The 16787-nt window shown below is 32.2% G+C and overlaps 1 protein-coding gene across 9 annotated transcripts in view; it reads left to right on the top strand.

The window, feature by feature from the left end:
- ARB2A (ARB2 cotranscriptional regulator A) overlaps nt 1-16787 on the top strand; it is a 238236-nt gene that overhangs the window by 70899 nt on the left and 150550 nt on the right. For all 9 annotated transcript variants that reach the window (XM_081940967.1, XM_081940969.1, XM_081940971.1 and 6 more), the window contains exon 7: nt 7995-8213. In XM_081940967.1, coding sequence (XP_081797093.1) covers nt 7995-8213 — 219 coding nt within the window. The remainder of the gene's footprint in view (nt 1-7994; nt 8214-16787) is intronic.

Genomic DNA, 16787 nt, shown 5'->3' with positions numbered 1-16787 from the left:
TTTAAAGAAGAGTGCCTCTAGCTCTCTGTATATTCTATTTGTGGAATGTTATGTTCAAAATATAGTGGCTAAGAAAACTACACAGATACTATGTTGAATTACCCCCTAGTCATTTAATTTTAGAATAAAGGTATTAGAGGCCTGGCAATGCATGGAATGTAACTGTTTTAGCTTTCTCTGTCAGAGAAACAGATTTTTTTCTTATGCATGGTGATATTGTATTATTACCTTTAAAACTAAATTAAGATGAATGAATATCAGTTAAGAAATCAAATGCTTTCTCCCAACTTCCAAGTAAAATAGCAGAATTTGTCTTGAATGATTCCAAGTATTGTAAAATACCTATCTATTAGAAAAAATGGAATAAGAAAATATTTAATATCTTTATGCATGGAATATTGATTGAAAAAACAAGAATACTACAAGAAAGAGTAGATGAAAATGGCTTGATAAATACTAAAATAGTAGCGAAATAATGTCCAGAGGAGGACAAGAGAGATGACGTCCTTAAAAGAAGCATTTCTCCCACTAGACAGTGAAAATATCCTGTGTGTTTTGTTGTAAGGTCTAATTATTATTTCTAACCATGAATCTAATGTGAGTCCCAAAAACCCAAGATTGCTTTTCAAAAGGCAACTGGACTTTCTTGATTTTTTTCTTTGAAAACGTTTTGCTTCCCATCCAAGAAGTTTGTTTTGTCCTGAAAAGTTGCTAATGAGTCAACAAAAGTCACATTAAAAAAAAAATAAGCATGCAAAACACTGAATCAAGGAATACTTAATGTCATTTTGAGAGAAAGGAAAATACAGAGTTTACTTGCTTGAATTGAAATGCTAAAACTTCTCAACCATATCCTGGGGAAAAAGAAAGCTAGTTTGGTCTGGTTATGGCAGCCGGTTAGAAACCAGGAAACTGTGAGTTTTAGTCCAACCTTACCCATGATAGCCAGCTGGGTGTGTTTGGGCCAATCATTCTCTCTCAATCTATGACATCAGATTCAGATGACAAGCTGATTGGTCAATTTCTGTTGTAACCAATGGATCAAAGCTCAGTTGATCGAAAAAGAAAAACCAGAAAATGCTATGAAGAAATAATATCCTGCAGAAAGACTGGCTGGCTATAATACTCAACATAGGTATTTGTCACAGTTTTCAATTGTAACACTAACTTTAACTTTAACTTTTATTTGATTTCTAAACCACGCCCTCTCCCAGAAGGGACTCGGGGCGGTGTACAGTCATATTTAAAACACAGTAATATACATAGATATAAATATAAAATAGATATGGGTGTGGTGGGAGGAGGTAACATATAATTTACTGTACAATAATAGTTAAAGTTCAAATTTAAAATTTAAAAATTTAAAAATGCATTAAAACTACCCCTAAAAACTATCCCGGGATGAAATGTTTGCCAGGAGGTATACAATGGGACTATAAATGGGCCAGGCCAGCTAATTGGAACAGGTGGGTCTTGAGTTTCTGTCGGAAGGAGCGGAGATCGGCAGTAGTTCTGATATCGGGGGGGAGGTAGTAAGGTAGTTTATTTCTCAGTTATTTCAACTATCTGAAAACCCTTTCAACTATCACATACCATTTTTGTCATTTAGTATATATGACTTCACATATTAGAAATATACAAGTTATTCTTAGAATTCATCTAGAATTTACTTTTGTTCCAATTTCTGTTGGTGAATGCACGGAATCCAAAGATATTTTGTATTTTACCAAGGGAATCATTGATAAGCTAGAACTATGAGGATAACTCTTATGTACAGTACATTTCTATTTATGACAGTGAAACATCTATATTTAAATGTATGATTCTTTACAGCTTATTTCCAGTAAAACTAGTAATATCTCATAATCCATGCAGTATTTGAGTTCATTGTATATCCATAAATCTATAATCGTACAGCCCTACAGCAATATACTTACATTTAGAAATGTGCAAGGTACTTCAAACATGAAACATTTTGAATTTAAAATAGGTTGTCCTGACCTTATTAGAAGTGTTTCAACATTGTTCTGACTATTCTGGATGCTGGGAATAGTATCAGAACACATCCTTAAGGTCAAAACTGTGCTTTTTGAGCTTGAAGTGTTCAGAATTCAAGACATTTCAAACATAATATTGCTTACGTTGTTCCAAAGTTGAAGGCTGAGGCTTAAGGCTGAATGAAAAATAGTGGTTTTATGCTGGCCAAAGATCAAAGTTAAGAGTTTATATTGTAATGAGCTTGTCTAAGGCCATTTCAGGAGCAATGGTAGAAGAGATAAAGTGAGGAACTTCATATTTATCGCGAGAAATATTATGAAGCAATCTTTATCATAAATTTATATTAATACTTAACAGACAATAATGCTTTCCTTGAATATCTGCTGTATTTGAGCTTTTGGTCAAAATGAGGCACTCAACATATTCTATAATGTGTATGTTGTAGAAATTAAGATTAGGGTTAGCTGAAATTTATTTATAAGATTTTAAAAAGATTCAGCGTTCTCAGATCTTGTCTTTTGTATATAATGTGATAATAATTCGCAATAAAGCATTGTTTTTAATATGAATTTATAATTGTGTAAATGCTGTGGCAGTATCTTATCTAAGTTTTATTGAGTTTAAGGAAGTTTCATGTACTGTATATATAATTTATATTTATATATATAATTTAAATGTTTATGATAAAATTAAAAGGGGAAATAAAACCAAAACCCAGATAACTGAGACATTTAATACGTTTAAGTAGTTATCAGGCACTGAAACTTTTTTTGTTTAGTTTTAAATTTTCAACAGCCATTAAAAGTTAGTAACACAGCAGGTGATTGTATGGATAAGTGCAAATGTTCTGAAATAAATAGCAGTTGGTGACCTGGAATGTCAGGGCTCTAGACAAGGGTGTGTGTTTGTCAATATATCCTACATGTTTTACAGAGTCCTTGGGGAATACGGGAAGATACAATTTCACCTTTTCTGTGCCAAAACATTTTAATTATATCTTCTTCCAAGTACTGCGGTTCAGTAACCAAGGAGCTGACATTGATGCATGTGTTGATAAAGCTGCAAACATTCAAAATGAGATTAGCAAAGATTTTGAGGAAAGGGTGACAGCTAATTTTGCACACTATTCTGCATCTAATTCAGGTCAGTGTAATGATAGAATATTTTATAACTCTTGTGTCATCCAGAAGGACTTTTATGATGCTTTGTGTTAATGAATATTTGTAGTTTTGAAGAGTATAATTTCAATACTATTTTTTATACAAATGCAAAGATTTTATTATGATTCTATAGGCTATACCCAGAAAGTGGAGGTGGGGAAAATTGATTATGTTCAACATAATTTCTTTATCTGATTTGCTTGTAATTGTTGGATATTTGTACGATATAGTCAAAATATGTAGTGATGTTGTTTATTTCTTTTGAAACATCTAAATTATGTCACATTTAAAAAATGAAAATATAGTTTCTTTATGTTACATAGAACATTTCTGAGCAGATTCCAGTGTGTTTTGGTTCTATTCTGTGCTTAATTTGAAGGCAGCCGACACTCTTCTTTCACTTTTCTTTTTGTTTGTCAAGTTTTCTTTCTTTTTCATCCACTCACTTCTCCATCTGCTTTCACTTTTGTTTGCTTGGGTCGTCTCTCATCCCAACTTGATAATGAGGAATGTGGTGTGACCCTGACCTCTATCAGTCCATGAATGACCTTCTGACTCCCCTGTATAACCTTTGACCTTTTCTTTGACAGCTTGATTAATTACCCTGTGTTATGATTTATGAGTAAGTGCTATGTAAAAATAATAGACAACAGGTGGTCCCCTAAAAACTTTTTGTGGCATGTTTTCTTTTCTTGCCTAACTGGATGAGCTATTTTAAGTTGAAAACTTTGTGGAGCAATATGACGTTTGGCAGTAATATAGCATTTTTATACACTTGGACACAGCAGTGGAATGCAGGAGTCTAAGCGATGTGGTGTAACTGGGATGAAAATATTACAAAGTGTTAGCAGGGTGCAGTTGCCAAAATGCACATTGGGTGAAAATACAAAAAGAAGTCAACTGACATTTTAGGCATTTCAGTCTCAGGTCACGTCTTGAGAAAATTGCTCAAATAATGGAGGGGGCATTTTTCAAGCTGAGCTGCATCTCCAACAGCTATGTTTACTTTTACGCTTCACTAGTGACTTCTGATTGGTTGTCATGACCTCATCCTACTGTTGCATCTAGGTTGTTGTTGCAACAGTGATACATAGGTACTCTTCTCATGAAAAAGTACAGAAATAAACAGATCATACATCTTTAAAAACAATGAATAGTCATTCCTATGACCATTTTAAACATGCATAGATCTAGGTTACTGATCTAAACTCCTAGGATTTCTTTCCCTGCAGAACTAACTTGATTCTGCTTCAAGTGTTTTAAATAGTTTTTTTAAAAATCAGATTGATAAAGCTCAAGAAAATTATGTGTTACAGATTTTTACTTACAAGCCAGAAAGATAGGCACATAGGTCAACATATTCCACTCTAGGCTCTGACCTCTCTGATCATATACAGGGGGCTATCCTAGTGGATTAATATGCTGTGCTGAACGCTTATAGCTCATTATTCATTTCAGCAGACACAAGAGCTTTCTTGTGTCCCAGAATATATCTCAGATATTTTTGCTGTTGATGTCTATATTTTATTCTATATGGATTTTCTATCTGTACACAGTTGTGGAAGGATCCCATAGAAGATGTTATTAGGATTTTTTTCTTATTGATATCATATTTTACTACCTAGCATACCCATGAATTTCCTGTGATCTATGATAAAAAAAGGTCTTGGTATTATAAGTATTTTTCAACATTTCTCTAAGCTTGCTTGTAATTTAATCAATATGAATAAATAAGCAGATGTACAAGATTGGAAATGAAGTCCATCCTTTAAATGGTTTCTGAAATAATTGACAAGAATTTTAACTTGTTAGCTAAATCCAGTAGATTTTGGAATCATACAATTATAATTTTATAGTATAATCTTACTGGATTGATTTTTGGAATGGTTGAATGATATAAAATTGATAATCAGTTAGGACTCAAAATTTACTAAAGACTAACTTTAGTAGAGAAAACTTATAAATGGTCTCATTTAATTTTTCCTAACTAGTTCGTGCAGATGAACTTGAAACTTGTTGAATAATGTATTGTACACATAGTTGAATGCTTATTCTACACTTCTCTGAAAACATTTAACTAAAAAAATGAGTAATGTGTTATATTGTAGATGTATTTCATTTCAGATACATTTTTCACATTTAGTACTTCAATTATACCATTTATTTTGAAGGAAATTATTAATTAGTTGGTATAGAGTTAAATAGGCATGCACATCTGGGAAAGTGATTGTTATAAATCATATCAGTTGTATGGTTTAATTTTGTAAAATGTATGTTATGGATTTTAAGGATTATTTTTAATAAAGTATAGATGTGTGGATGTGATGTATAGATTGTGACTGCTTAAATCTTGTTTAAGTTGGTCTCTACATTCTGTATGTATTGATGATGTGCCAAAATTAGTTGCCTGTCATTTTGACATTAAAATTTAGCTCATTTTAAAAGTCTCATTAATAAAGAATGCAGGTTAAAATTTAAATACTTTCTGATGAATTTTAAAAACATCTCAATCTTTTTAAGGTGAAAAGGAAACAAAAGGTCATATTGTCAAATGCAAAACTAATTTATGATAATTCTAGGTTGGTCTCACTTTAGCAACATTGATGGAGGTTAAATTCCATTCCAGTTATATATATTATATTGTATTTCTACCTCCTTTCATCTGTTCAAGTATTGTCTATTATTCGTTTATCCTCTTTCTTGTGCCTATTTTTCCTCGTATTATTTAGGGGAAGTGGCTGAAGACAAATGAGGAAAAGAGTATGACATAATGTCAACTTTCTCCTAAGCAAAACAAGGATCATAATGCACTTTTAAAAATACCCATAAAACATCTTATATAGATTTCTAAAATATTACTATTTCAATTATATATTTATTTTAATAAATGCAGTACATTTTAAAAAAGTTTTTAAATCATACCAAAGGATGGTTTGTGCTATTTAAACTTAATTGGTAAAAATCCTTTAATTTATTTATGTAGCTGAGATTTTTAAATGGATTCATTTTTCATCTGTTGATGTGTCTATGAAAAATTGACATTATGTCCTCATAAAATTGGACAAATGAGTCATGTAATTTTCAGTTACATAATCAATAACTTAGACAAATTTTACTTCTTTGATGATTTATGTGTGTCTGTGGTTTTTCTGAGAGTAGCAAAAAATGAACGTGGTTTCAGTTTCACTAATACCTGTAAAATAATAACAAATACATGAATTTTGCATCTTGCATTGTATAGAACATAATATAAATCAATATAAGGCCTATCTTCAAAGAAGAAAAGAAAATTCAAGTCACAAATGGGACCAGCAAACTAAGACACTGAATGCACAATGTACAAGGTTTTTTAGGGTTGCGGGGAGCAATTACTTAAAACAATAAGAAAAATAGTCCCTTCAGAATGTTTTGTTATTACGGTAGTAATCATGAAGGCAGGAATCTGTTTTTCAATGTATTTGTTATTATTTTTTAAAAGTCCCAATACTGATTTTAATATAAATTTCAGTTGAGTTTATTTATACGGAAACTGTAGTATAATATTAATTTAATACATAAATCTTTTGTAAAAGCATACAGTGTAGTATATAGGGTTTGTGCTGAAGAGAAAACTGGAGGAAAAAAAATGACAGGAGGAAAAAATGACAGGAGATCACTTACTCATGGTACAGAATCTAGAAGGCGGCAATTTTCTCTTTGACCTATGGTGACCTTTTTACCATGTTCCCTTATACCATAGACAGTGAACTGAATGCCTCTAATTCACCCTGCTTAACAGAGTGCAACAGTGTTCTTTAACTTAGTTTTGGTGGGAGGAGAAGGTATAGTAGAAATTTGAGAAGGGCGTGAAAACTTGTACAGGCACAAGGAAGAGTAAGAACTTTCTTCAAATGTGATTTTAATAGCTAGTCGAGTGTGTCCAACTGTAGAAAAGCACCAAGTGACAATCTGTCTACCTGACAGTTATCACAATGTATTACAAGGTTTTTGAATAGCTACACAGATTAGAATAAAGCAACACCAAATAAAGTATCTTTTGTTATTGTCAAAGATTTACTTAGCATTGATCATCTGCAGAGGTGGACTTCTTTTATTCAAGTGAAGATTTTATTTTAAGTAGATAAAGATTTATTTTATTTTAGTGTGGTTTCTCCCCAAAAAAAGTTATAAAGAAATTTTGAAATAATGTTGACAACTGGATTTGGTTTATGTAGATTTGACTTCTCTTACTTTCTTTAATGAGCATTATTTTCTTTGATATAAACAAAATGTCTCAAATTTTAGACCTCATCCCTTTATGTTTCTTACTGATTTATAATTTATATTCTCTGAGAAGAATCTAATATTTTTTCTTTGCCTGATGTCTTTAAGTGCACTTTTAATTCCAGAAAAAGTGCTTATGTCTGAACTTGTAACTAATTCATTGAGTTCAAAACAGTATCAAATAATCACAATTGAAATGGATTCATTGTTATTGCTATCAGTTTTTAATTGAAAAAATGTTTAATGGTTTAATCTATGAAGATTGCTAAATCCTTTTGCAATCAATAGTATTTAAGCAACCAATATGTAACACTTTTTATTAATTAAGCATCAAATTGGTAATTTTGGAATCCAGTGTGGAGGAAGCTGTTTCACAATTTCTTGATGAACTGTGTAAATCACAGTTCAAAATGTAAAGAACTTGCGAACAAATAAACAAAAGTGGTCATTGTAAATTTGGACACAAAGATTTTAAAAAATGCAACTACTACTTCCTTTATCAGTGCAATGAAAACCATTTCAATCAGTACATTTGAACCAATAAATCCTTTCTCCCCCTTTCATCTGGAACAGGAAGGCTATGGGGTAATAGTACTGAATCCGAATGAGAACTATATTGAGGTTGAAAAGACAAAAGCTCAACAACAGCCGTCTCCAGATAGCTCAGATGAACCTGCAGAAAAAAAAGAGAGAAAAGATAAAATTCCAAAAGATACAAAAAAGCGACGAGACTTCTATGAGAAGTACCGAAATCCACAAAAAGAAAAGGAAACGGTGCAAGTCTATATTAGGGTAAGTTGATCATCTTTGTTTTGTTTTGATATTGAAGAACAGAAAACAGTTTTGTTTTTACTTATTTGCACTTTTAATTGTGTTTTTAAATGTGTTACTAAAACTAAGAAATTATTTCTTTTAATAATTTATCTCTAAAAATGAATATATACGTGTGTGTGTGTCTGTGTCTGTATGTGTGTGTTTAATTTCAAAGAGAAGCTTGAAGTATCATTCCAAAAATAGTGATGTGAAATATAGTGTATGCAATAGTTTTTTAAGTAAACATGCTTATTTAAAAATCTTTTAAAACATAGCTTTGTTTACAAGTTCATAAAGTATTATGGGAATAAGTTTTTGGGGGAATAGAGTAAGATAAATCTCTATATTTTAATTTATTTGTCTGGTAAACTACTAACACAATGGAAAAAATGCTGATTTTCATCTTATATGATTATATCATTGACTTGTAATATATTGTTTCCATTTAGGCATGTCTGAAGAAAGATAAAGATAGTTAGTAATATCTTAATAAATGTTAAGTCAGAATCGTTTAAGAACAAAGCAGTGAAGAAATTCTGTCCTTTGGCCTTGCCTTTTCTTAATCAATGAACCTTTGCAGTTTGTAATACTAGCTGCATAGGATTGTTGCATCAATGCCACCCAAGGGTTTTTAATTCTTCAGAGATACAAATAATATTATTCGTGCTTTGACACATTCTCCTTTATATACCAATGTTACAATATATGTTTAAAATTCTTTACCATTGGATAGTTGTTGAACAATGTCAATTGGGAGGGAGGGGATAATCTTTAAAGTTTTGACATGTGTTAATTATTATAGTGAATGAAGTAATGTATTGAGCTAAAATAGCATAGTGGTTAATTTTACAATGCATTTTTTTAAAAATGGAGACAATATTTCTAGGAATGAATGAATGAAGATTGGAGAAAAAGCCCAAAAATGCAATATTTGCATTTAAAAATAATTGGAAATGTTTTTCTTTCTTCTATTTTTGACAAATACATTATATAATAAATTATTCACTAGTCAATTCTACTCTTAGAGAAGCTTTCTTTTTTGAAGGGATCATTGGGGGCTTTGTAAATTTGCCAGAAGCAATTTTCTATAGTATTAGGCCCTGCAGAGAGTAGGTGATATATTTAGTAAATATTAAGCAATTGCTGATTTCTACCAATTCCTACTAGATAAATATCAGCCTAAGAGTTGGGCATGTCCCACAAACCTACTGGCATAATAGTTAGAGAAAAGAAAAATAATGCATGTTAGTTACTATACATATATATGACAAGGCAGTTCAAAGCAGTACTAGCAGCTTTCATGTTCATTATTGAGAATTCTAAATTAATGAAATTCCATAATCATAGTTACAACCATTACCCTAGATATTGTATACTACAATATCTAGCAAGACTTTTTCTGTGAAAAGAGTATAAATAACAGATAATGTATACCTTCTAAAACTTTAAGAGCAAAGCTTGAATGATCAAAGTACTTATTGTTTCAAGCTGTAACTGTTTTTAAACTATGACAGAATGTACTTTGCCAATGTACTGTATACTACAACTTGTTGAAGAGATTTGGTCCCTGCCATAAACTTCATCTGACACAATAGGGTAGAAAAGATTCCTTATATATTCTGTGCTAATATATTTTTTGTTTGAAATATCTGCCAACTGCGTTTAGTAGTCAAAAAAAAAGTTACGTTTCATAAAATTCTATGTTAGTGAAGCAAACACCTACTTCAGATATTTTCTATACAAGAAAAATATTTCACATGTGATGTTTTAACTTAGTATACATGTAATATATTCATATTCATTCTTGTTTTTATGGATACATTGCTTTATTCAGACCACAAGAGGTTGCTGCTGCACATTTTGGAGAACATCTCTGCCATTCATATAGAACCCAATTTAGTAAACACTTAATGTTTTTATCTGTTGCTTGAACATGAGGGAATGTAAAGATTTTGCTTAGATCAAAATTTTGTGCTCATTCTCTCCCTCCCCCCCCCCTCTTTTGAAGAAATTACTTCTCTGGCAAATAGCAGATTTCTAAGCCTCCTCTCTCAAAAATACTTTTTAAAAAGTGAACCAGCATTAAAACGTATAGCTCAAGGATCAGCCAAATGTTTTTTTGTATTGTAATCATGTTCTTACTATAACGTTTTATTGTCAAAATACTACATAACATCAAGTTTCTTGTTCTTCCTCCTATTGTATTTCTTATGCCCTCAAGATCTGCTTTGGCGGTTCTTTAGAAACTGCAGTCTCCACTGAGAGTATATTGGAATTTATAGGAAGAATTTCATCAAATTATTAAACCTTGGAATGGATGCTGTTTAATTTTTCCTTTGAGTTCTATCACAGGTTTTATTTAGAAAGAGACTGTATTGTTCAGGCATTTACAAAAGTAAAATAATTTAGGCACAAAACTTCATAGAACGTTAGAAAGGAATATCCAACTCATGACTCCAGGGCCGCATGCAACCCTGGACAGCTAGTAATGCGGCCGCACAAGATTGTAAACTTTTAACAACATTATGCATATTTATATACATTATCTATATTATATATTTTATATGTGGCCCAAGATGATTCTTTACTCCACGTAACCCAGGCAAGCCAAAAGGTTGGATTTGCCTGATATAAGACTTGGAAGAGGACTTAAGGTTGTTTAATCTTATGCTCAGTGAAGAGTCCATTAAATCATTCCCAATAGATAGACTAGCTTGCTTGTAGATATCCAACAAGTAAAAATCCATCACTGTTCCACTGCTTATTAGCTCTTACTTTCAGGAAATTCTTCTATTTGAAACCATTTGGTCCTTGTTCTATTGCATTTTTATAGAGTTTAGATCTATCCTTTGAAGCCTTTTTATTATCTGTAGAGTGCGGTCGTATCTATTCTTAACTAGTTCTTTTACAAGCTGTCCACTTCCATTAATCATTCATCCTAAGATTGGGTTTAAATACCTTATTGTAGTATTAATCCTCTGAACATTGTTCTCTACAATGTTCTCTACAAAGTTGACTCAGCCTTCCGTCCTTCCGAGGTGGGTAAAATGAGGACCCAAATTGTTGGAGGCAATATGTTGACTCTGTAATCCACTTAGAGAGGGCTGTAAAGTGCTATACAGTATAAGTCTAAGTGCTATTGCTATTGCTACTTCTCTGTCAAAGTGTTGTATCTGGAATCCACCACATATTCATAAATCCAAATTCCACCACATTATAATAAGTCCTAACCAGTGCAGGATAATTATTTTCCATGATTTAGATTCATGTTAGCGATTAGGCAGCTGAAGACACATTAGACATTTTAGTTGCTGTCTTACAGCCTATAACTTCAACTTTGTGCACTAGTATTCTTTTGAGGTGCCCTGCCATTAAGCCAGTTCTCAACATCTCTGCACCAATACACTTGACCTGTGATTGTTAACATCACTTGTTGGAAATGGCCCAACGTACAAGCCATTTGAATTATACATATATGTCTAGGTTGTTATCCAATTTCTGTAATTTAATGTCTTCTGCAGATTTGATACCTTTCCTCTCCAGTATCTATAAAAATATTGAATAATACTGGGCCAAGGGTGGTAGCTTGATCCTTCCCTCCAGGGCAATACAGAAGTACTTATGAACATGCTTGGTATGGTTGTTCAAGCAGTAGCAAATTTCCTGGATGACATCACTGTACAGCCCACATACATGCATTTTCCACATAGTATTAGAATGGAATGGGGTGGGGTGGGATAGGGCAGGGAAGAGTAGAATAACATAGTCCAACCCCCTGCTCAACCCTATACCATTTCAGACAAATGGTTGTCCAATCTCTTAAAAATATGTGAACAGCCTGCCAAATTCTTTATTGAGATCTACCAAATCAGTCAATTCTGTCATGAAAAGAAATTAAGCTAATTTGGCATAATGTGTTCTTGACAATCCAAAGCTAATTCCTAGAACAATCATGTTCTTTTCAAAATGGTTGTAGACACATCTTAAATGTGACATTAAAACAAACACATTGATAGAGAATAGGATTGTGCAACACATTCAGAGAAGAAGTTCTTAAAGCATGTTAGCACACACACAAAAATATTTTCAAAGCATTAAATGAGCTGCATTTTTGGAAGACTGTTTAAAATGAGCTTTAAACATGTAGTAAATATAAACTAGGGAAAAAACAAAAATTAAATTAAGGAAACTGGTAAAAAGTTATTGTAGAAATTAATTTGAGAGACAAGAGTTTTTCATGACAAACAGGTAATATCAACTTCAGGGTCAACTTCAGGGAAAAAATAAAATGTGAGAAAGATGAGATAAAGAAGTGCCAAAATTAAAGTGTAGTGGGTATTAGGAAAGTATTGGAACTTCATGATAAAAATATATATCTACTGAATAAGCAACTTATTTCTAGAGTTTGTAAAGATTTGCATCCAGCCACCCTGTTGTGTGTTGGACAGCCTTAAGCTAACTACAAGCCTAGAGCCTAGCCAACCCATGCGATACCAAACACCCCAAAAAATTGCTGAGACCTTGCCAACAAGTTTGGCAGTTATTCTCCTTCATTTTCTACTTCCTGGTTATATGCTTGATCAACAATTAAATAGTTGTAGTTTTAAAGTGAATAAAATAAATATCCTTTATCTTTGTATATTGATAAATGAAATACTGATTAATGTAAAAGCATTGGGGGGTCGCAGTCAAGAGAAATCACTTTCTAAACTGAAGATAACAATAGGTAGAATGATAGCAAAAAGGAAAAGGAAATGGTTGCATCTCAGAAGTCCATAATGCTTCTAAAATTGTTGAGTAAAGAGGTTTTGCTTAGGGCAGCAACATAATATTTTGTTCCATATCTGTAGAGAGGTGCCTTCATTTATCACATTCACACAATATATTGATGTGACCATTTAATTAGCCTGATATATACTGTTTATTTATTGGCAAATGAAGGTAGAGGCTATGGGCAGCCGGGTCTTTGTTCAGCTTTGACTGCTGCCTATTACAGATCTTTGGGGACCAAGAATAACTCATGTTCTTTCCAACTCACAGATAGATTATTGTCTACGTGGGTCTGCCTTTGAAGACAACTCAGAAGGTGGACCAAACGCAGTATTTGATTAAGTCATAAACTGCTAACTGTCTACATATTACTAAAACTCTCCTGTTTAAGTAATCTTTCACTGGGTACAGTGTAGAGCAATGGTACATTGTATATTAAAAATGGTATATTACTAACTCTCCTGTTTAATCTTTCACTGGGTACAGTGTAGAGCAATGGTACATTGTATATTAAAAATGGTATATTACTAAAACTCTCCTGTTTAAGTAATCTTTCACTGGGTACAGTGTAGAGCAATGGTACATTGTAGAGGTACATTTTTAAATCAAGCTACGTCAAATGGGCTAACTTACAGAATGCATCCAAAATCCAGGATTCATCACTTCCATTGAATTCAAATTTGACAAATTTTATAATACATTGTATAACAGAATACTGAATCTTATAAAACATTTCTTGTGGTCAGCTCCTGATGTTTGTCTCTGTTATATAGCTCAACGTGGGCTATTTTCAAGGCAGATATTTCTCTGAATATCTCCCCAAAGTTTTAAGAACTTTTCCAGTGAAGGCAGTGCATTAGAATCTTTGCCATTATTGAAGACATTGAGGAATCTGGGGAAGAAATTTCTTTGAAAAATATCACCCAATAGGCCATGAGTTGCCCCTAGCTTTCTGGATTTTTAAGAAACTGTGTAAGGCTTTATTTTTTCCACAGTAAGGTTGCTAATGGCAGGAAGGATGCTTAGATATTATAAAATCTGTCTGTCTACGTACTTACTTACCTACCTACCTGATGAACATGACCTCCCATCTCAAAAGAATGACTAGATGACTTAAGAGAATTAAAAATAAAAAGAAATATAAAAAGAAAAACCCATAGCAACCAGAAGTTTATAAAAGCCAACAAGTAGACAGTATAATCGAAAAATGGGCATGGTTTTATACCTGGGGTCCCATATTCAAGCATAAAGCCACATCTTCAGTGTCTTACTATACACCAATAAGGGACCGTTACACGGTGCTCACGTCTCATACCTCGGTTGTCAGCTTTGCAGCTGATGAGCTCATCGTGTCCCCTTATTTTACTTTAGCTGCCTTGAGTTCCAGGTGTTATATAGAAATAGTTGTTTGTTTGCATACTTGCTTCATTTGTTACATTTCTATCTATATTTCTCCCAGCTGTCAACACTACAGTTCCTCTACCAATTTTTCCCCATAAAAATAATCTGAGAGCACCTGACCAAAGTCAACCAGTGAACATGATTCAAGGCTGAAGGTAAACTTGAACTTGGGTTTCCTTGATCCTAGTCCTACATCTTCATCACTAAAATTGTATTATCTCCAGGAAAATCTATAAATTGAAATACATTTCAAATTAGAATGTAGACTTTCCCTTGAAAAAAACCATAAAAAGATAAGAGCCTCATAACATGTTATCAAAATTATGATTATAGAATTAAATTATTGACATTTCCTCACTGGCAGTTTAACACAAATTAATATGAACTCAGTAACTTTGTAAATTAGGACATATCTACTTATTTTAATAAAATTTATCACAATAAATTGAGGAACAAAGTTTAATTAGTTCATCTTCAGGGTTCTCTCTTTAAAAGAATCCTCTTGGTTTCTATGCCATTAATATATGTAAAATAAAAATACCAACTAATCAGAAATTGCATAGCTATTCACTTATAATAATAATCTGTTTTTATTTTAGAATCCTTTACTACCCTGCATCTCTCACATTTTGTAATTACTTTATGAAGACTATATGGGTTTTAATCCTGTGAGATCACTTAAACCAAAGATGGCTTATCATATTGGAAATAAATAGAAACCTGCCACTCAGAGTTTCCCATATCCCTGTTCTCTGTCAAGCTTAGAAATCTGTGGCTTCATTTTTGGCTAACTTGCAGATATTTACATCTTTATACTTGCTTAGAGGCCTTTTCTTGGCTCTAAATTACATTGCTTTTTAAGTGTACAAAGAATAATACTCCATCAAACCATGAAATCTCTTAGGAAAACTTTTAATCCTTTTTTTCCTCTTTTCATTTAAATTGACCACTTAAATAGTTGTTCAAAGTGACTGCATTATTTTAGTTGATGCTCATCATATAGCTTTTTTACATAAGCGATAATGAAATTTGTTTTCATTTAAAACAATCTAGTTGAGATTCATCTTGTTTTATTTCCCCCAGGATTACTGAAAGAACACAAGTTATAGCAGTTAAATTTAGATCTGTGGAGGCAGACATCTATCAGTGGATACGGATCCATTGGCTATTGCAAAATAAACTTCTATCCGATAATACCTAAATATATGGAAGTACAATTCCTGCAATCCCCAACCTAAAATTATTTGCAAAAGCCATGTTTCGCTGCAAGTTGCAGTTCAGGACACCAGATTCTTAAAGAATGAAAAATTTCTGATATTATTTATTCACCAACAGAAATCCTGAATAAATGAGCCTATTTGTTTACAGTTTTGTGTTAATAGATAATTCTTTTACCTACACATTTATTTAATGTTTTCTGTATATTTTATATGTATGTCTTTGGAATTTAAATACTGTAACAAATGGCCTTGGTTTCCTCAGATTTAAAAAAAAAGGCTCTTTTGAAAATGCTGCACTGTTTTTTGACTTTATTGTGCATTTGTGCCTACGAGGGAGTTTCCCTATTTAGTTTTACTGAAATTCATTTCAGAACTGTGGAAATATATAATACATTACACTTCCCCAATAGATGGCACTGGTGGAATAAAATTACACCATAACTCAGTTAAGGTTCTATCTTAAACACATTCAGAATACATAGTAAAATATATTTTTTTCATGTTCTAAAATTTTTTAATATTATTTTTTGTTTTAATATTATGTTTTAATATTATTTTTTATGTTTTAAATATTGAAAGTAAACGAATAAAAAAGTGTGGTCTATATTTAGAATGTGTGTGTAGTGATATGACATCCAACCATTGGAATAGTGATAATTTAATAATAGAAAATGGAGAATTTGCTTCATTGGAGGAACATTGGAGGAATATATAGCTATAATATATTATTGCTAGTTCAATTTAGAATGGCAAAAATGCCCCCTACTTAGCAGCATTTTATACTGAAGTTTAAAAAACCATTGTACCAATTAAATAAAAGATATAAAACTTCCCCAATTTTTAAGATTTGTATTAAATGACAACTGTTACATTGATATATAGCTACATGTTTCACGATTTTTTTAAAATTTCCAATGGAGTTTGTAAGGGAGTGCCTATCATCTCTTTCTGGTACCAACTCTTAATTAATTATTAAATAAATACAGAGAATTGTCTGTCTCTGCTTCTTCTGTTTTCCAGAATAACAGAGTTGGATGGGACCTTGGAGGTCTTTTAGTTTAGGGTTTTTAGCAAAAACCCTATACCAGTGATGGCAAACCTTTTTGGCTCTGAATGCCCAAACCGAAACACGCGTGCATGCATATGCTGGAGCGCTGGAAAC

Source organism: Natrix helvetica (assembly GCF_964273705.1).
Source record: "Natrix helvetica genome assembly, chromosome: 2".
Taxonomy (NCBI): Eukaryota; Metazoa; Chordata; class Lepidosauria; order Squamata; family Natricidae; genus Natrix; species Natrix helvetica.
Note: the sequence above shows the minus strand (reverse complement) of the source record. Positions and strands in the feature narration are given on the sequence as shown.